The 20,537-nt window shown below is 37.2% G+C and overlaps 2 protein-coding genes and 1 pseudogene across 3 annotated transcripts; 2 read left to right on the forward strand and 1 right to left on the reverse strand.

Moving 5' to 3' along the window:
* The first annotated feature begins 1,498 nt into the window (after positions 1-1,498).
* LOC143605868 (uncharacterized) lies at positions 1,499-5,449 on the forward strand. The gene is made up of 2 exons (XM_077081833.1): positions 1,499-4,459; positions 4,659-5,449. Exons 1-2 carry the CDS (start codon positions 1,499-1,501, stop codon positions 4,698-4,700), a joined length of 3,003 nt encoding a protein of 1,000 aa, XP_076937948.1. The 3' UTR covers positions 4,701-5,449.
* A 1,415-nt stretch (positions 5,450-6,864) lies between these two features.
* Positions 6,865-9,614, reverse strand: LOC143605867 (stress-related protein-like). Its single transcript, XM_077081832.1, has 3 exons — positions 9,479-9,614; positions 9,159-9,361; positions 6,865-7,294 (listed from the first exon to the last, which is right to left on the reverse strand). The coding sequence occupies exons 1-3, from the start codon at positions 9,527-9,529 to the stop codon at positions 6,880-6,882; spliced, it is 669 nt and encodes a 222-aa protein (XP_076937947.1). The 5' UTR covers positions 9,530-9,614; the 3' UTR covers positions 6,865-6,879.
* A 5,282-nt stretch (positions 9,615-14,896) lies between these two features.
* Positions 14,897-18,961, forward strand: LOC143605865 (2-isopropylmalate synthase A-like; annotated as a pseudogene). Its single transcript, XR_013148633.1, has 9 exons — positions 14,897-15,527; positions 16,698-16,911; positions 16,993-17,163; positions 17,233-17,420; positions 17,501-17,534; positions 17,631-17,789; positions 17,864-17,998; positions 18,081-18,223; positions 18,772-18,961. The product of XR_013148633.1 is annotated as a 2-isopropylmalate synthase A-like (transcript).
* The last annotated feature ends 1,576 nt before the right edge of the window (positions 18,962-20,537 follow it).

Here is a 20,537-nt window from a genome sequence, read left to right on the forward strand (position 1 = left end):
CCCGTATAGGCCTATATGAGCTGTATAGACATGTGGGGTGGTGTATGAGGATCACTGTTAAAAAATATGAAGTATTTTTATTATTTCAATTTATATCCAAACGTGTGATTGCGTTTATATGTTGTTTTTGTGTTTTGTATATGGGCTTACTCGGTGACTTATGGGCTTGGATGCAAGTGAGAGAGTTATGGGCTTGTAGTGTTTGTGGGCTTATAAAAGCATATATACAGATTTTACGAGTTATCATTGAGTCTGGCTTTATCATCTTGTTCATCACTGTCTTGATCGTCAACGTCTCAATCACCATTGTTTTGATCTCGACCAGCCTGTGTAATGTACACCACAACTATCATCAATCGTTAACTATCAGGTTTTATCTCTTATAATCACATTTGATTTAGGCATCTTCATGTTGATAGTTCTTGTCTAACTCTTTTGTGGTTCTGATGGTATTCGTATGTTTGATCAGATCGTTGTTTTAAGTCTGAATTTGTTGTTCGTTTGATTCAGTTTTGTGTTTATTCGAACTCTTGTATTGTTCTTTGGTTAAAACAATTGTGATTTGGATTTAATAAGATATGATTCGATGTTTGTGACAATCAAATCCCCTATATAATATATATTAAGTTAAATATTAAATTATATATATATATATATATATATATATATATATATATATAGATCTTGCGAGAAGTGATATTACAGCGAGAAGTACGAGAAGTGAATGTGCAACTCCGTTAATCCCTAATTTCACTCTTTTTCTTATGATGTTACCTACATGTATGTAGGTTGGTTATATTTATGTCTTAGCAACACACATTTAAACCTAACTACACACATATACGTGCGTACCTACACACATTCAAGCCTACCTACACAAATACAAACGTACCGAGCCACATTCAAACCTACATACCTACACACATACAAACATACATACACATATACAAAATTACGTACATACACACGTACATATGTACCTACACAATAAGAAAGGGAGTGAAAATATGGATTAATGGAGTTACACGTTCACTTCTCGCAGTTCTCGCTGTAATATCACTTCTCGCAAGATCTATATATATATCTATATATATATATATATAAACAGTTATAGACATATAAAAATTAATTAAGAAACAATAAACGAGTCGAGCCCGATCCGAACTCGAATTTGAAAAACTACTCACGAGCCAAACTCGAGCTTCAGATATAGAGATCGAACCGAGCTAATCTCGAGCTCTATGCATGTTAAATGAGCCAAGCTCGGGCTCGACTTGGCTCAGCTTGCTTGCACCCACAGTCTAAACCAACCATGGCCTTAAACAACAGGCCGTTCCTCATCAGGCTCACTTAAAAATTATCAAGCAATATTAACATTTAAAAAAATATAACATTAAAAACATGTAGAAATTTGTGAAAAATAGATAATACTCCGGTGTTCATAAACTCTTTTATAAACCCTAATTCCATAAATCCAAAAATATCAATTTTCCACAGAATGAAACGAACCCTGCTAAAGATTTATCTCCATATTCCAAATAATCTATCTTCTTCATTCACCACTTCAATTTCTCAAACACCAAACTCTAATTTTTTCCCCAAATTTTCCCGCCAAGCTTCATTATACACCATCTTCAAGAAATCAATCAGCACTTCATCCAGTGATCAATTAGAGGGTTTGATCGATACCCATTTCAATTCACCTGAAAACAGTTCAAACCCAGAAATTAATTTACAAAATACGCCCAATTTGGAAGGAGAGTTTGCAGTCTTGCAGGGTACGTTATCGGATAAAAAGGTTGAATCTTGTGAGTGTTCGGATGCGGGTATGATATGTAATGCGGTTAAAGATAATATTGTGGAGTTTAGGAACAAATCCCATAAGTTTCTTGGTAAGTTTAGGGAGAAATTGAGTGAGTCATTAGTGGTTGATGTGTTGAAGTTGCTTCCAAATGCTGAATTAGGTGTAAAGTTTTTTATATGGGCGGGTAGACAAATCGGGTATAGTCACTCGATAGCGGTGTATGATGCTTTATTAGATGTAATGAGATGCGATAATGGTAGAATACCCGATAGTTTTTGGAGGGAGATTAAGGATGATGATGATATAATACTTGGAAAGCTGCTTAATGTTTTGATTCGAAAGTATTGTCGAAACGGGTCGTGGAATGCAGCGCTCGAGGAGCTCGGTAGGCTTAAAGATTTTGGATTGAAAGCTTCTCGAGTGACTTATAATGCTTTAGTTCAAGTTTTTCTTGAAGCGGGTAGATTAGATTCAGCTGATCTTGTTTATCGGGAAATGAGTGATTTAGGTTATGAAATGGATGTACATATGTTGGGTTCTTTTGGTTATTCTTTGTGTAAAGTTGGGAAATGGAGGGATTCGCTTGATATGGTTAAGAAAGGAAAGTTTGTTATCGATACGGTGTTATATACAAGAATGATTGGCGGGTTGTGTGAGGGTTCGTATTTTGAAGAAGCTATGGAGTTTTTGAACCGAATGAGGTGTGATTCTTGTTATCCTAATGTTATTACTTATAGGACATTGCTTTGTGGGTGTTTGAATAAAGGAAAGTTGGGTAGATGCAAGCGAATTCTTAGTATGATGATTGCCGAAGGGTGTTACCCGAGCCCTAAAATATATAATTCTTTAGTTCATGCCTTTTGTAAGTCAGGAGATTTTGCTTATGCTTATAAGTTGGTTAGAGATACGGGTAAATACGGTGTGCGGCCTAGTTATGTAATTTACAACATTTTTATGGGTGGGATTTGTGGAAACAACGAGATGCCGAGCTCTGATAATTTAAATTTGGCTGAAATGGCTTATGGTCAAATGATAGAGGGTGGATTTGTGTTGAATAAAGTCAATGTTAGTAATTATGCTCAATGTCTTTGTGGGGCCGGGAAGTTTGAGAAAGCTTATAATGTTATTCAAGAAATGATGAAAAATGGTTTTGTACCTGATAATAGTACGTATAATAAAGTAATTAGCTTTTTGTGTGACGCCACTAAGTTTGAGAAGGCGTTTTGGTTATTTAAAGAAATGAAAAAGAATGGTGTCGTTCCAAACGTTCATACGTATACAATGCTGATTGATACCTTTTGTAAAGCGGGATTAATTCTGCAAGCGCGTATTTGGTTTGATGAAATGGTTTCAAACGGCTGTGCTCCAAATGTGGTCACTTATACTGCACTTATACATGCTTATCTTAAAGCTAATAAGATAACCGAAGCCAATGAGTTGTTTGAGGTGATGTTATCATGTGGTTGCTCTCCAAACGTTGTCACACTCACGGCTCTAATCGATGGTCATTGTAAAATCGGTGAAATCGAGAAAGCATTGCAAATCTACACAAGAATGAAGGGTCAAGAAATCCCTGATGTAGATATGTACTTTAAAGGATCAGAAAGCAACACGTGGGACCCAAACGTTGTAACATATGGAGCTTTGGTTGACGGTTTGTGTAAAGCGCATAAAGTTGACCAAGCGGTCAAACTTTTGGATGCGATGTCTAATGAAGGTTGTGAACCTAATCATATTGTGTATGATGCTCTTATTGACGGGTTGTTAAAAGACGGGAAGCTAGAGGAAGCGGAAGACGTGTATTTGAAAATGTGTGAAAATGGATATAATCCAAATGTTTTCACTTACGGGGCTATGATTGATAAAATGTTTAAAGATAATCGTTTGGATCTTGCTTCACGGGTATTATCTAAGATGCTTGAAGATTCTTGCCCGCCTAATGTTGTAATTTACACGGAAATGATTGACGGGCTTTGTAAAGTCGGGAAGACAGACGAAGCTTATCGGCTCATGGAAATGATGGAGACAAAAGGGTGTAAACCGAATGTTGTTACTTACACGGCTATGATTAATGGATATGGAATAATAGGTAAGGTGGATAAAAGTCTTGAAATTTTTAAACAAATGAGTAGTAAAAAATGTGCACCAAATTATGTTACTTATAGTGTTTTGATTCATCATTGTTGTTCTTCGGGCCTATTGGATGAGGCCCATGGGCTTTTGGAAGAGATGAAGCTGACGTATTGGCCCAAACATATGGCGGGTTATCGGAAGGTTATTGAAGGGTTTAATCAGGAGTTTTTGGTTAGTATCGGTTTGTTAGATAATATAAGTGAGTATGATTTTGTGCCAGTTATTCCAGTTTATAAACTTTTGGTTGATAGTTATAGAAAGGCAGGAAAGTTGGAAGTGGCTTTGGAGTTACTTAAAGAAATCGACTCGTTATCTTCTTCGGTTAATAAGAATTTGTACTTTTCAATGATCGAGAGTCTTTTGGTTTCACATAGGGTCGAGAAAGCTTTTGAGTTATACGCGCATATGATAAGTAAAGGCGGTATTCCTGAATTTAGTGTTTTGGTCAACCTGGTCAAAGGTCTTATAAAAGTCAACCGATGGGAGGATGCGATTCAGTTATCTCACAGCCTTTGTTACACGGTACATGTTTCTCTAATCGCGTGTTTGTTTAACGTTTTAAAAGTTGCAACTTTTGTTTCTAATTGTTACCGATCATCGATTATTGACCAAAAGATTTGTCTTTATGAACTATTTAGGTTTCTTTTAGGTATTTGGTTGATAGTTATATATAATATTTTTCTTTATAATTGAAATTAAAAAAGTTTTGGTATGTGAACAGGATATTCAGTGGCTTTCTTACAACCACACAAACGAGAAGTAGGAAATCTGAGTTAACTCGGTGGGCAGCATTTTTGCTCGAATAGCATTAGCGGTCCATGTCAGCTTGGCAGAAAGATGAAGCAATGCCCTTGTGAGGTTATATTTGTCAACGCGCTCCACTTTCAGTTACGGTAAACATAACTGTAATCACATATATGTTTCTTTTTGTATTTTATAACGACCCACCTGAAAATTTCATGACCAATGCTGATGTGGCATTTCTTATCGATGCGTGTAGAGGTGGCGGCTATGACAGCAAATCTACCAGTTTGAGCTCCTCATATATTTTGATAAAGCACTCAAGTCTCACAGAAATACCAGCTTAATGAAGGGGTATATATGTAATTTAAGATCATAAGGACTGTGGTGAGACTGGGACTCTGCAGCTGGTGTATATTATTTACAGGAATTTAGGTACGGATGAATTGACAGTTTTACCCTGGGCAAAGTGGCTTGGAGATATGTACAGAGTGAGTTTTTAGTTTTTACACAGCGATACGAACATGGCCCGTTTTAGAGAAGTTTTCTGTTGTTGCATGTTAGTACTTTAAAGCTAATACAAGTGTATATGAAATATTATTCATAATATAAAAAAACAATTTAAAAATTACTGATTTCTTCAATTATATAGTAGAGTGGTCTTGAGCTGAAGTAAGAGTTGGTAAATGGCTTTTACTCTTGTTATACACGGGATTGATTGTTGGGCAGCGATTGTTCGACGTATTTCTATGCGGGAGTTGGGTTGGTAACTAGTATTGTTTTTTAACGGTAAAATGATTGAGTGGAAAGTTGAGACCATAGCCGTAATTTTTAAACCTAAGAATGAAAGTATTATGAAATGATTTTGTTAAATAAACGATGGTCTATTTTTCGTTTCAAAAGCTTTATAGATTTTGAACGATGGCTCGTGAAAAAAATATCAATTAATAATATTTTTCGTTTCAAAAAGTATCGATTAGTTTCAAAGTTGGACTTACCAATATGCTCTTTCATAATATTCTCTGAGTTTCAGTGGTTTGTAGTCATGCTCAGTTTTAGTCACTCATTATAAATTTCCCTCTCCATATTATATTTTAAAATACTAATCGAGCTAGACTACGTTTTTAACAAAACTAATCGAATCAAAATACTTTTTCAACAAAAACTTATCGGACCGAACTACTTTTTTCAACAAAACTAATCGAACTGAACTACTTTTTTTTAACAAAAACTAATAAAACCGAACTACTTTTTTAACAAAAACTAATCAAACCGACCTACATTTTTTTAACAAAAACTAATCGAACCGAACTACTTTTTTAACAAAAACTATTCAAACCGACCTACTTTGTTTAACAAAAACTAATCGAACCGAACTACTTTTTTTTTTTAACCAAACTAATCGAACTAAACTATTTTTTTTAACTAAACTAATCAAAGGCAAACTACTTTCTTAACAAAATTGACAGAAACGAACTACTTTTTAAACAAAACTAATCGAAACAAACTACCTTTGTAAACAAAACTAATTGAACCAAACTACTTTTTAACAACTAATCGAACCGAACTAATTTTTTAACAAAAACTAATCGAACCTAACTACCTTTTTTTTACCAAACTAATCGAACCAAACAATTTTTTTAACTAAACTTATCAAAGCCAAACTACTTTTTTTTAACAAAACTAATAGAAACGAACTACTTTTTTAAACAAAACTAATCGAACCAAACTACTTTTTTTAACAACTAATCGAACCGAAGTACTTAAAACTAATCGAACAAAAAGTAGTTTTGTTCGACAAGTTTTGTTAAAAAGCTAGTTTGGTTCGATTAGTTTTGTTTAAAAAAAGTAGTTTGGTTCAATCAGTTTTGTTAAAAATATAGTTCGGTTCGATTAGTTTAGTTAAAAAAGTAGTTCGGTTTGATTAGTTTTTTTCAAGTACTTCGGTTCGATTAATCGGCTCCAAACCAGATTTTTATTCATCCCTTAAAACACTCATTTTCTCTTCATTTATACATTTTGTTTTCCAAACAACCTTTGAAAGGAATCAAATAAATAACTTTTTTTTAATACATTCATTAGCAACTCACAACCAACATAACAAAATTATATTGAAAACAAAAGTAATACCACATAGTAAAACATAAATAAACCAATACAATATTCACACAGTAACTAATCATACATTACAACCTTAACTACTATGCTACCGGCTCTGCTTGCGGTCCAACCGGGTTGAACACCTTCGCAATCCTCTCGGCCGGCACCAATGGAAGATAACTAGAAACCTTGTACCCTTTCTCAGCCGTCTGCTGCACGGTCTGGTTATACTTGTCTGAACAGTAAGCCGCAGTGGGCACCACCACCTTAGCCACCTTGGGGAAGACCGGGAGCTGGTTCAAAGACTGCCAGGCCGAGGCAGCATACCGCTCAGCCACTGGCTCGTATTTCGTATACAGCCCTATAGCAGCCGGTTCAAGCTTAGTAGACGCGGTTTTGACCTCTTGAGACAGATTGTTGGTTTTAGCTGAAACTTGTTTCACAAAAGGCTGGACTTGGGTATCGAACTTGTTAACGGACTCGTCTACTTTGTGATTGTAGAAACATGAAATAAATCTGACCTGATCCATGACGGTGTTCCCCGGTCTTCGAGATGAACGAACCGCGACTCGATCTTCTTCTCCGGTAGCTTAAGATCTGTAATGGTTTTTGGGGGTGTGGAGGTGACTGCTAAGAAATCTCAAGGATCTCTTGTTTTACAGACACAAAAATGGTTATGGTGGTGACTCTTATTGAGAACCTCCAACCCTTAATAAGGAGGTGGAGACCTCCTTATATAGGGAGCCTCATGGCCACCATCATGGTACCCTAATGGGCCTAGCCCAGTTAGGGTTACCTCCACAAAACCCCCTCAGCCCAATAATATTGTATTAGTCCATATAATAAAATAAGCCAGACATAATAAATTAAGGTCGTAAGCCGGGTTTAGTACCATACCCCTACAAGCCCCCCAAGTCCAGTGTTGCTCCTAGGCGTGCAAGCGTTTAGGTGGAGCGCTGGACTTCATAAGGTGTGTTAGGATATGAGACGGTTTTTCCTCTTTCTTCGGCCTTGTCTTTATTGTCTTTGAGTTTTGAGAGGTTTCCTCCATGATGGTGACATGTTGTGATCCTTATGATAATAATGGTGCACTGGCATGAATAAGATATAGCACGCATCATAACAGTAGTGGCGCGGGGCCTGATAAAAGATAGAGTGCGCATCTCGATAATAATGTAATGCAGCTTGCGCGCGAGGCAGCTTACGAGCTATAAAAATAATGAAGCTTGCGCGCGAGGCGACTTACGAGCTATAAAATAACGAAGCATGCGCGAGTTGCGGCTTATGAGCTATAATATGATGATAATGACTGGCCCACAAGGGCCTCTTCTACGCAGGATGACTATCCCGGCTTGTCTTCAAAATAATAATGGAGGCACAAACGGCCAGATAATAATAATAATGTCATATGTGCTTGTGCGACTCGTAGCCGAACCTGCAAAATCATATCAACTAAAAGTGGATGTATTACAAGGTTCCCATCCTCGGGCAAATTATGAGGTGTGCCCAACCTACGTTGGCGCGTGGCCGTTTGGGATATTATTAGGCTCCCGACCTTTGTGTTTGGCGCGTGGCCATGTGGGATATTATTAGGCTCCCGACCTTTATGTTTGGCGCGTGGCCATGTGGGATATTATTAGGCTCCCGACCTTTATGTTTGGCGCGTGGCCATGTGGGATATTATTGGGCTCCCGACCTTTATGTTTGGCGCGTGGCCGTTTGGGATATTATTAGGCTAACATACGTTATGCGAGAGCTTTCGGTGCATGTATGGTGAAGGGTTGAGCGCGCATGCATGGCGGGGGGTTGAGCGCGCATGCATGGCGGGGGTTGAGCGCGCATGCATGGCGGGGGGTTGAGCGCGCATGCATGGCGGGGGTTGAGCGCGCATGCATGGCGGGGTTGAGCGCGCATGCATGGCGGGGTTGAGCGCGCATGCATGGCGGGGGGTTGAGCGCGCATGCATGGCGACGGGTTGAGCGCGCATGCATGGGGGAGTTGAGCGCGCATGCATGGGGGAGTTGAGCGCGCATGCATGGCGGGGAGTTGAGCGCGCATGCATGGCGGGGTTGAGCGCGCATGCATGGCGGGGAGTTGAGCGCGCATGCATGGCGGGGTTGAGCGCGCATGCATGGCGGGGGGTTGAGCGCGCATGCATGGCGGCGGGTTGAGCGCGCATGCATGGCGGAGTGTTGAGCGCGCATGCATGGCGGCGTTGAGCGCGCATGCATGGCGGCGTTGAGCGCGCATGCATGGCGGGGAGTTGAGCGCGCATGCATGGCGGGGTTGAGCGCGCATGCATGGCGGGGAGTTGAGCGCGCATGCATGGCGGAGTTGAGCGCGCATGCATGGCGAGGTGTTTAGCTTGCCATGATGGAACTTAGCTGGGACATGATGGAACTTATTATATGTTGGACCGACCGCGGTCTTTAGCTTGCCCTCCATGGTCTCAACCCGCGGTTTAAGTGGACCGGAGTTGTTCTTGGCGTAAGCGTAGGCTTTGGAAGCGTAAAGAAGTGCATGAAGAGCTGCCATTTGTACAAATTGAAGGTGCTTTAATCTCTGTTCTTCCTCCCTCTCAACCTGTTTAACAGAAGTTATCAAAAAACCAAAGTTAAAGAAATGAAAAAATATAGGTACAAATTAGGTTTGAGCCGGTTTTTAAAACACTGATCATAAGAAAAGAAAATAAGTGCGAACCTCAATCTCTGATTGATAATTGGTGGTAACAGGAACATTGTTTTCGGCCATGATCGAGAGACTTTAACTATCAAGTCAAGAACTGCTTGCTGATTTAATTTGAAGAATTGAGCTGGTTGAATCTCAAGGTAAGTATTTTGTTGATGGATCAATGGATGGATCTGTATTTATAGAGAGTTGTTTCTGTTGAAAGCGTGTGAAGTATTAATCTAAATTGCTGAAATAACCCCTTGCCATTTTTAATTGTCCCTTCAAACCCTTTACATTTTTCAAGTTTGAGGATTAACTAATGACTGACTTTATCTACACTTGTGGTTCGTATTATATAATGTTCATTCAGCGTTGACCTGTAGGTATCTATCTAACCATGCTTGTTACTCTATACTAATTTTAACAGTATGTTTAAATTAATTATGGTTGCGCGTCTAATATTCTTAGGTCCAGGGCCGTCTTTGGGGCATGGCAGAGTAGTCGACGGCCACAGGCCCGACACCCCGCTAAGCCCAAAAAATACAAAGAGAATATAAGGTGTGTATTGTAAATATTGGAGTTCCCGGCAATCTACACGCACACGCAAATATGGAACGTGTTCAAACCGTCCCCACTATTCTTTTGTAAATCTGGGAATTATTTTATCAAGGAATATACATGAATAAATACTTTGAAAATTTAAAAGTTACTGAAGTGAAGTTGTGAGAACTCACACCTTCATTTTTTTTAAAGGCCAAGCTTCATTAAAAAATAAAAGGAGGACACTCGCAAAGAGCAAGAAACAAAGGAAGGAAAAACAAGAAGATTAGCAATTGGAAGGTCTTATCGATACCTGTGACATTCGTCAATTTCGGGTCAGTTTTGTTATGTAAACCCGACCCGTTTGTAACCCGAACATTTCAAATATATAAAATATTGGATCTTGTCATTTAAAATATATAAAATATTGTTTTTTTTATATTATGCATTGTTTGACCATTTAAACATACCCATTTTTATGCAAACCATAAAAGAATCTTTATACCCAACCCTTCACTCCTTCCCTATATATACACACCCATCTTCTTCATTTTACTCTTGCTACATCTCCAAAAACTCTCTCAAAACTCCATAGATTCAAGGTTGTTATTTCTTATGTATTCTTGAAGTTTTGACTTCTCAAGTCAAACTAACTATAGTCTTTCATTCTAACTTGTTCATCTAACATTACTAACTGTTGAATATGGTGGTACAACATATATATAATACACACCCCTTGTTTCCTTTATTTGTTACTTCACCGACTCTGGTTGGTTAAGTTTCGAATGTCATAAGGCAAGGCTTCATGGAGGACTTCGTGTTCTTGATATATATTTACACACACATAACTTATTATACATATCACTTATGACTAACTTATAACCCTTTAGTTTGTTCATCTTATTTACAAGTTCCATGGTGTGGGTTTGTATAAGACTAACCTCGGTTTAACCGAAACTAGTCCAAACCGGAAACCGAACTTTTGTTTACTAGTTTTGTTAAAATAGTTGTTTAAACATGTTTGTTGCTAGATTTGAGTTTCAAAAATCATTTTTACAAGTTCTTTGATATTAAGTATATGGAATCCATCTATGAACTCGTTGGGAGATGGAAACCGAACTAAACCGAAACTTTTGCTTAAAAGACTTGTAGTTAACTTTTTTTTGTTGTAAAATTTAAGTTTTCTTCATTTATAAACCAATATACAAGTTCTATGATATTTGGGCATGTAGAAACCATCTATGAACTATTTGTGAGATGGAGACCGAACCAAACCGAACTATACCGACTTTTACTCGCTTAAGACACACAAGTGTGTTTTTAGCTATCAAGACTTCTATATTTCTTTAAAAAATAGTTTACAAACTGATTTTAATTATTTTCTTAAGTACTTGGAATAGTTGGATCCAACTTGATCTCATAACATAGTTTGGACCGACAAAACCGAACACTCGCTTAACGTGCGTTGTTAGTTCTAAACAATAGATCTACATACTTGGTTAAGTGTTAGTATGTTTTAATGAGTTATCTCATAACAATTAATATTTTGGAAAGTTGACTTTGGGTTTGACCATTTGTGAAGACCCGAACCAACAACCCGAACACTCGTTAAAAACCCGTTTTAGTATCTCTAGCCTAATGGAACTTGCATTTTAGCATTTTCCCCACCTTATTACTTAACATTGGTTAAGTAAATATTAAGGTTAGATAATTTAACCCGGTTTTGAGCAAACTTACATTTTTTTAAAAGGGTTATTATTATAAATTCTTAAATAGTTACATTTTAAACCTTGAACTTTAATTGATTAGTTTTTGCAACAATTATTTTATTTAAAGATCTTCAAGACAACCTTTCTAAATCCAAGACTTTCTTTTATTTAGGCTTCATACGTTAAACTCGTCGTTCCGGCAAATCTCCAAATAATCAATCTTTCAAGTTTATTATTTGAACGTGAGTAACTTCATACCCCGTTTTCTATATTTTATTTTGGGGGTGACATTTCAACTTATCTAAACTAAATGTTTTATACTTGGGTCTTAAACCACAAACGTTGTTGTATACCTTACTTGAATAATTGCTCGATTTGGTGTTCTATGCTTATTTGACTATGTGTTTATCGCTTTTGGATGGTGGAACTATAAATCCTAGACCATTTGGCAACCCCTCATGGCAAGGTGTCGTTAACGTAATGCAATTAACGATAACTATAAAATCCTAAACTATTTGGCAACCCCTTATAGTTGGGTGTCGCTAACTTGTTAGCGATAACTATTTATCCAAGTTTATAGCTATTATTTATGGTTTTGTATACTAGTTTTGTGGCTTTTCATACTATATATCTATTGTTCAAACTTATGAATTGCTCACCAACCTTTGTGTTGATAAACTTTATTTTATGAAATGTTACAGGTTTGCATCTAGGTTGATTATGGAGTTCGGTGAAGAAAACGTCACAAATACCGTTAGGATATTAGCAAAAATGAACAATATTTGATTTGCTATATTTTGTTATATTTTGTTGTATTTGAGTTATGAATATTTGGTTATGTGACATTTTCTATGTTGTGAAATGAAATGAGTTTGTTAAATATTGTCGCTTTAAATAGTGTCATGCGCTTATGAGCAATCGTTGCACCCCGGGCATGTTCCGCCCCCTTTGGTCGGGATGTGACAATACCCATTTCAATTCACCAGAAAACAAATCAAACCCAGAAATTGATTTAAAAAATAAGCGCAATTTGGAAGAAGAGTTTGCAATATTGCGGGTATGATATGTAATGCGGTTGAAGATAATATATATGTCATTTAAGATCATTAGAATGACTTTGGTGGGACTGGGACTCTGCATCCGGTGTATATTAATTACAGGGATTTCGGTATGGATGAATTGACTGTTTTACCCAGGGCAAAGTGGCTGGCTGGGAGATGTGTGCAGAGTGAGTTTTTAGTTTTTACACAGCGATACGCGGTGACCCGTTCTAGAGAAGTTTTATGTTGTTGCATATAGTACTTTAAAGTTAATACAAGTGTATATGAAATATTATTTTTTAAACTATATAACCTGATTCTCATATACATCATGTATACATATATTATAATTCAAAATATTGAAAAACAATTTAAAAATTACTGATTTCTTGAATTATATAATAGAGTGGTCTTGAGCTGAAGTAAGAGTTGATGAATGACTTTTACTCTTGTTATACACGTGATTGATCGTCGGGCAACGATTGTTCGATGTATTCCTAAGCGGGAGTTGGCTTGTTATTTAATATTATTTTAAGGGTAAAATTATCATTTAAAAAAGCTACCAATGTTCAAAGTTGACGGACATTTATTCCATGGATGAAAAGTGATGGTTGGACGGAAAGTAGAGACCGCAGTCGTAATTTCTTGAACTAAGGACGAAAGCATTATGAAATTTATGATTTTTATTAAATAGAAAATACCGATACTATTTCTCGTGAGAGAAAATATCAATTACTAATGAATAGAGAAAACCTATAATGAAATGATCAAATTCATGATATAAACTTATTATAGAGCTTTTTCATATATTTTAATATAAAATTTAAATGTAATAATTTTTTGCTAATAATAATAAACATAAGTAAATTACAACTACACACAAAAAAAAACAAAAGAATATTAGTTTAAAAAATGTTGGTCCATGCCTCCATCCCTCTACAACTTTCTTTTCACTAGATTTTCTCTTCCAGAAGTTTTATTTATAAATATAGAAAAACTCCGTACCTAATAAATAGTCAAAAGGGGCATGATACGACTTTTAAGGGCCAACATCTAACATAAGATTAAATATGTTTTAATAAGTAGGTTTACAGAAAATCGCCCATAATATAGAGGGTGAATTTAATGCAAGAAACTACAACACACATAGGGTTTGAATAGGGATGAGATCGGCACCATTAATGAAAATACCGATATTTAATTTTAACATTACCAAGTACTGAATGTATTGGTTTGATACCGGTACTGATATCAAGATCTCAATAAGGTACCCGCCTTGGTGCTGCTTTCGTTTAATTTTCCTAATATGTATTGATCGTATCAACATCATTTTTCTTTCTTCTTCTTCTTTTTTTTTTTTGGGGGGGGGTCATGAAACCGTAAATCGTATTAAATTCATTCGTAATCAATAAACCATGGCACCAAAACCAAATTGCCAAAACGTACAACATGTCCCAATAACCGTGTCAATTTCTACAAAAAAACAACAAAGAAATAAAGAAATGTAAAGATTCAAATACATGATACCCAACAAAAACTAATATTCTTGTTACACGGGATAGAAAAAAGTAAACAGTAACACAAAAATTGTTTTCACTTTTCACCAACAAACAATATATGGAGCACTATTTGACGAAAAGTTAGTAGCACTGTAGCACACAAAAGATTTCCTCTTTTGAATATACTAATCTCATAGAGGAGAATATGTAAATTATAAGGTGAGGTTTTGAGTGGTGTGAGTGTAAATTATAGAATGAAAAGAAAAATGTAGTGATTTTTTGTAAATTTGGGAAAACATTTGAAAACATTGTTTGCCTCTATTTATTTTTTAATATTTGTTTGATTGGTTATGAGTAGAGGAGAGAGAAAACTGTAATGATAAAGGTATAAAAGTATTATTTAATTAAATATGAGAGAAAAATGTAGTGTTTTTTAGTGTAATTATTGAGATAAGGATTGAAGAATTGGATAAGAATTATAAAACACCATTAAGTATATTATATTATTATATGTTACAACTTTTTAGTGGTCCAAGTAGCCACTGGCACTGACTCACTCTTCTTCCATATTCCAATCCAAATAAGCCGTCAAACACATTATTACACACCTCATCTCCTCCACAAACACTATCACCACCACCACCACCACCACCACCACCACCACCATACTCATGGCGGCGTACATATCCCACTCACACACCCTAACTTTCCACTCTCCAACCACCACCACTACATTCACCACCACCCCACTCCGTACACTCCTCTCCTTCAAACCAAAACCATCATTCACACTCCTCTGTTCCCACCGCCCACACTACACTCCCAACCACATTCCAAACCCTAACTACATCCGCATCTTCGACACCACTCTCCGCGACGGCGATCAGTCACCAGGCGCCACCATGACCACAAAAGAAAAACTCGACATCGCTCGTCAGCTCTCCAAGCTCGGCGTCGACATCATCGAAGCCGGCTTCCTCCCAAGCCGACCTAGAAGCCGTGAAGCTAATCGCACGTGACGTTGGGAATGCGGTTACAGAAGACGGTCACGTGCCGGTGATATGTGGACTGGCGAGGTGTAATAAGAATGATATTGATAAGGCCTGGGAGGCCGTCAAGGAGGCCAAGTACCCGAGGGTGCATACGTTTATTGCCACCAGTGAGATTCATATATGAAGTATAAGCTTAAGATGAGTAAGGAGCAAGTGGTTGAGAAAGCTAGGAGTATGGTGGAGTATGCTAGGAGTTTGGGTTGTGACGACGTCGAGTTTAGTCCCGAGGATGCTGGCAGGTGTGTTGTTAGTATTATTAATAAATTGAGTATGATCCATGGTTGTTTAGGATTTAGGAATATGCTTATTAATCGGCTTATTGATCAGTTCTTCATGTAAGCAATAGAAAACATGATAAATACTAAACCTATGAACCTGTTACAGCAGGGAGAGTAGTAACTGCAACAATGAAGATTGTAGACGACATGGTTGTCAACTTGGTCGAGTTTCCATTTAGGATGTATAGTTAAGGATGGTGATTAGGGTTCTTGAGAGGAACCCGGTTTTAGGAGAGAGGAGACACATAAAATTGTTGTGTGTGTGTGATTAGTTATGAGTTTGCTCTAATTTGCTTTGATTGGTTATGACTTTTCGGAATTTCGTTTGTAAGGGTTAAGGGTTTGTGAGTTTGGGTGGAGGTTCATTGGCGAACCAGCTTAAACGAGCTCATGTGCAACTTGTTTTAGTGGCGTTGGAACCAGTTCGTTGAATCCTAAAATGATCACACACTAGTTGTTATTGAAGATCAGTAGTTTAGTTTGTTATTTGTAGTTATCAGTTGTATATATGCTTAGGGTTTAGAGCATTTTCAGCGCGTTCCCTAAAAATATGTGAGGGGGATTTGTAAATTATATGGTATGGTTACGAGTGGTTGTGACTGGAGAAGGGAGAATATGTTATACGGGAAAGTTAAATTTGGGGTTTTACTGTTCACACCATATAATTTTTTAATATTTTTTGAAAGTGGTTGTGAGTGAAGAAGAGAGAAGATAATGATAAAGGTATAAGAATGTATTATTTAATTGAAAAATAGAGAGAACGTGTAATGGATTTTAGTGTAATTATATGGACATGGACAGGGATTGGGCTGGAGTTTAGCTTTTACGGTTTAACTTTAGGGTTTATAGTTTAGATTTTAGGGATTGGCTTAGCATCCAGCTTTAGAGTTTAGAAGTAGGGTTTGGCTTTAGATTTAGCCGTTTTGGGGGTTTGGTTAGGGTTTAGCTTTAGGTTTAGTCGTTTAGGGGTTCTTGTTAGGGTTTGACGAGCAGGTTCCAATGCCGTTGGAATGAGTTAAATTGGAGTTCGTTTGAGCGGGCTCTGAGTTTTGTGAAGTTTCCCAATGAACCCACTCTTATGGTTTTGTAGTGCAAGTTTTGATGAAATATGGATTTGTGTGATGTAAATAGGTCAGAAAGGGAGTTTTTATATGAGATATTGGGTGAGGTTATAAAAGCCGGTGCAACGACTCTTAATATTCCTGATACTGTTGGTTATAACTGGCCTCGTGAGTTTGGTCAACTTATTGCGGACATTAAAGCTAATACACCGGGGATTGAGAATGTTATTATTTCTACTCATTGCCAGAATGATCTAGGACTTTCTACCGCCAATACATTAGAGGTACGCACATATAAATTTTATTATTATTATTTTGATATATTGTTACATTTGCATGCTGACATATCATTATGTCGATCATAGGGTGCTTATAATGGTGCAAGACAGTTAGAAGTAACAATAAACGGGATTGGAGAACGAGCTGGTAATGCTTCTTTAGAAGAAGTTATAATGACTTTAAAATGCAAAGGAGAATTATTGGGCGGTTTATACATGGGGATCAATACAAAACATATTGTCATGGCTAGCAAGATGGTAAGTTTTACTGTTTTCTGTTTATGGAGTTTGATGATTATACTGCTTAGTTTGAATATTATTGTTTAGGTGGAAGAATACAGTGGATTGCAGGTGCAGCCTCACAAGGCTATTGTTGGTGCTAATGCATTTGCTCATGAAAGTGGAATCCATCAAGATGGAATGTTGAAGAACAAAAGTACATATGAAATCATGTCTCCTGAAGATATCGGACTTTATAGATCTAATGAATCTGGTCTTACACTTGGAAAACTTAGGTATTGTTGTTAATTACAGTTAATTGCATTTGGTTTTTAAATATACATAAGTCTAATGATTTTCAGATGTTTTCATACAGTGGACGCCATGCTTTGAAATCTAAACTTCTCGAGGTAGAGTGTAATAAACTAATATGTAATATTACTCATTGATTTTCAAAGTTCATTGTTCGATGACCCGATCAACTTATTTTATGTTGTTTTGTGCAGCTTGGTTATGACATTGATGGGACGGAACTTAATGATCTTTTTTGGCGGTTTAAATCTGTTGCTGAACTGAAAAAAGTTATTACCGATGATGATTTGATAGCATTGGTTTCAGACGAGGTTTTCCAACCTAAAGTTGTTTGGAAATTTGGAGATGTACAGGTATGTATACGGGCCCACATGCACATGTATCGCTTGTATTTTTCAAACTTATTGAATCTGATTATAATTTACAGGTTACATGTGGGACTTTAGGTCTATCTACAGCGACAGTTAAGTTAATAGATGATGATGGGAAAGAACACATATCTTGTTCTACTGGAACAGGACCAGTTGATGTAGCTTATAAGGCGGTTGATCTTATTGTGAAGGTTTGAATTATTAAATTTTACTTTCTTATTGTTACACATCCAAGCTAGCTGAATATATCTGATTCTAGTATATGTTTTACAGTCCCCTATAAAACTTTTGGAGTACTTGATGTCGGCGGTTACAGCTGGCATTGACGCGATTGCCAGCACGCGTGTGGTGATTGCTGCAGAAAACGACCACACGACAACTCATGCATCTGGAGAACAAGTTGCAAGAACGTATAGGTATATAAATATATGTATTTTATAGCAATGTGTTATGTGGTCCTAAAGTTTTATGAGACTTCTTCAGTTCTTCTTAAAGAGGTTCATTTTGTTGGTTAGGTAAGAAGTTAGGTACTATGCACTACAAATAGTAATTGCCATAAATAGATGTAGGTACTTTAGGGGTGTTAATGGTGTCGGTCGAATTGTTGTGCCAAAATGCATCTACTGAAAAACCCAAACACACTTAAAACGTGCCACCTGAACTTACCATTTTAGTAATATGTTTACACGAGTCAGATGGATTGTAAATGGGTAAAATCAAGTTGTAACTTGTAAATATATGAACTGGGCTGGAGGGGTGTAATAGATCGGTTAAATAGGCGAGCCGGTGCGTCTTCCTTCGGTTGGCTTGTCATCGAAGAATGTTAGCCAAATCAGAAGGAAACCTGACACAACCGACAACCCAAAATCTGATTATTTTTGCGTCATATCAGAATTTCCATTCCTAATTGACTTGTTTTAAGTTTTTAACAGTTGACTTATGCATGCTATTCATGTGTTGGCAGTGGAACCGGTGCATCTATGGATATAGTAATCTCCAGTGTCAGGGCTTATGTCGGTGCCATTAACAAGATGTTAGGATTAAAGAAGCAGTCAAATTGAAGCACAAGAGGTGATAAATTGGTTCTCTTGTAGTAATTAAGGCTGGGATTGAAGGTTATTTTTTAATAATTGTGAAACAATTTTGAGATACTTGAGTTGGTGCATTTTTCTACTGTCTAGATGTTATTTGCGTTTAACTTTCACAAAATGTTAGTAAAGCCACCTATGTACCAATGTTAGAAAAAGAAAATCATTTAAATAGCCATGAGCTATGAACTTGACCGTCAAGTATCTACTTTTGCTTGTGTTCCAGACTATAACTATAATACCTACCTTCACATATTAGCTTTTTGTTTGGTTGCCATCAGTGCATAACAAATCAATACACTGTAATTTGTGTGGTATCTACAATTTCGCGATCCTATAACATACAACTTAAGATATCAAAAAAGTCACCTCATTTAAGGAGAAACGAAGATTACAATTCAAATCATGTGATAAAATGAAGGATGCATTTGAGAATGCGATATAAAGGCGCGCCTGTATATCAAAGTTTTAGTGTATTCTTGATACTTAAGAATTTATTGAATCAAATTGCTTACTACAAACAAATAAAGAAAATTTAACATATCCATACATTTTAAGCATATATCTAACACAACGAAAAATTTCACTTAATAGTAAGTTTATTACGTATTTCATAAAGTCATTTAAAGCCTTTTTTGTCTCTCCAATATAACTCAACTTTTATTAGATGTTCCATTCATATGTACTATTTTTTTTATATATATAAATGTTCATTTTGTTTTCCAAAAATCAAAGTGAAGAAACACTAAATGACCCCGGCAGATTAAGGATAATCTTAGGGTTAAGTAGATGTTTCCCACGAGGGTTAGGTCCAGCAAAGATGGTTATTCTTCTCGACCTGCAAAACAGACACCGTGAGCTCGTCACTGAGAAGGGGGGGGGGGGGGTCCTCCTTGTGACCACCCTCCGGCGTGAGAATCAGACTAGATTGCTCTGAATATAAGTGTATATCGAGAGAAATAGCTAGAGAGAAGATAAGATGATGATACCGTTCCAAGGTGTTGGAGTATTTATAGCCGAAGGTAGGTTTCCAAGCAGGTACGGCCAGCTGTATAATATTCCTTTTCCACCAACTACGGGCTATGTTCGTGCCACGATGGGAGTTGGTGGGTAGGCAGCGGCTGATAGTGACATTTGTACTGGAGCGTGCTGCTCCTCGTACTATTGTCGGTGAGCTGTCACCCTGTGATTGGTTCATGGGTTGCTTTTGCCAGATCTTGTCTATTTGTCCATACCTTGGTAGGTATAGTACAAAAGATCTTCTAGAAGCGTACGGACTGGCTCTTTTGGGCGGGAATATTCCCGCCCTGCTCATTCCTTCTTCAGGTGACATTACTGAAGTATAAGAGTTAGTGCCTTATGCGTGTAGCCTTACTGTTAGTGCGGGTAGCCCTCCTTCTGGCTTGTATATGCAGCTGCGGGAACATGCAGGGTACTTTACCAAGGGAGGCTTTCCTGCGGAACAGCTGGCTTACTGCGTGTAAGGTCTTCATCTCTCTGAGCATGGTGGGTCCTGCGGATCCAGTTGGTCTTTGCGCAGACGTCCTCTTCAAGGTGAGTCTTGCGGGTCCAACATGGCTTTGCTGGGACCTACCTCTTCAAGTCCCCCCAGTCCATTGTTCTTCTCATGAATTGTTAATGA

Source organism: Bidens hawaiensis, unplaced genomic scaffold (assembly GCF_021521415.1).
Source record: "Bidens hawaiensis isolate Kalapana, Puna unplaced genomic scaffold, B.hawaiensis_p1.1 tig00071788_1, whole genome shotgun sequence".
Classification (NCBI taxonomy): Eukaryota; Viridiplantae; Streptophyta; class Magnoliopsida; order Asterales; family Asteraceae; genus Bidens; species Bidens hawaiensis.

What these genes read in the sequence shown, in the direction of transcription:
- LOC143605867 (XM_077081832.1), bottom strand. Translation starts at nt 9,529, where the DNA reads ATGGCCGAAAACAATGTTCCTGTTACCACCAATTATCAATCAGAGATT. An exon ending in ATTATCAATCAGAGATTGAG is followed by an intron (nt 9,362 to 9,478) that starts GTTCGCACTTAT and finishes TCTGTTAAACAG; the next exon opens with GTTGAGAGGGAGGAAGAACA. An exon ending in TTCCATCATGTCCCAGCTAA is followed by an intron (nt 7,295 to 9,158) that starts GTTCCATCATGG and finishes GGATCAGGTCAG; the next exon opens with ATTTATTTCATGTTTCTACA.
- LOC143605868 (XM_077081833.1), top strand. Translation starts at nt 1,499, where the DNA reads ATGAAACGAACCCTGCTAAAGATTTATCTCCATATTCCAAATAATCTA. An exon ending in CTCACAGCCTTTGTTACACG is followed by an intron (nt 4,460 to 4,658) that starts GTACATGTTTCT and finishes GTATGTGAACAG; the next exon opens with GATATTCAGTGGCTTTCTTA.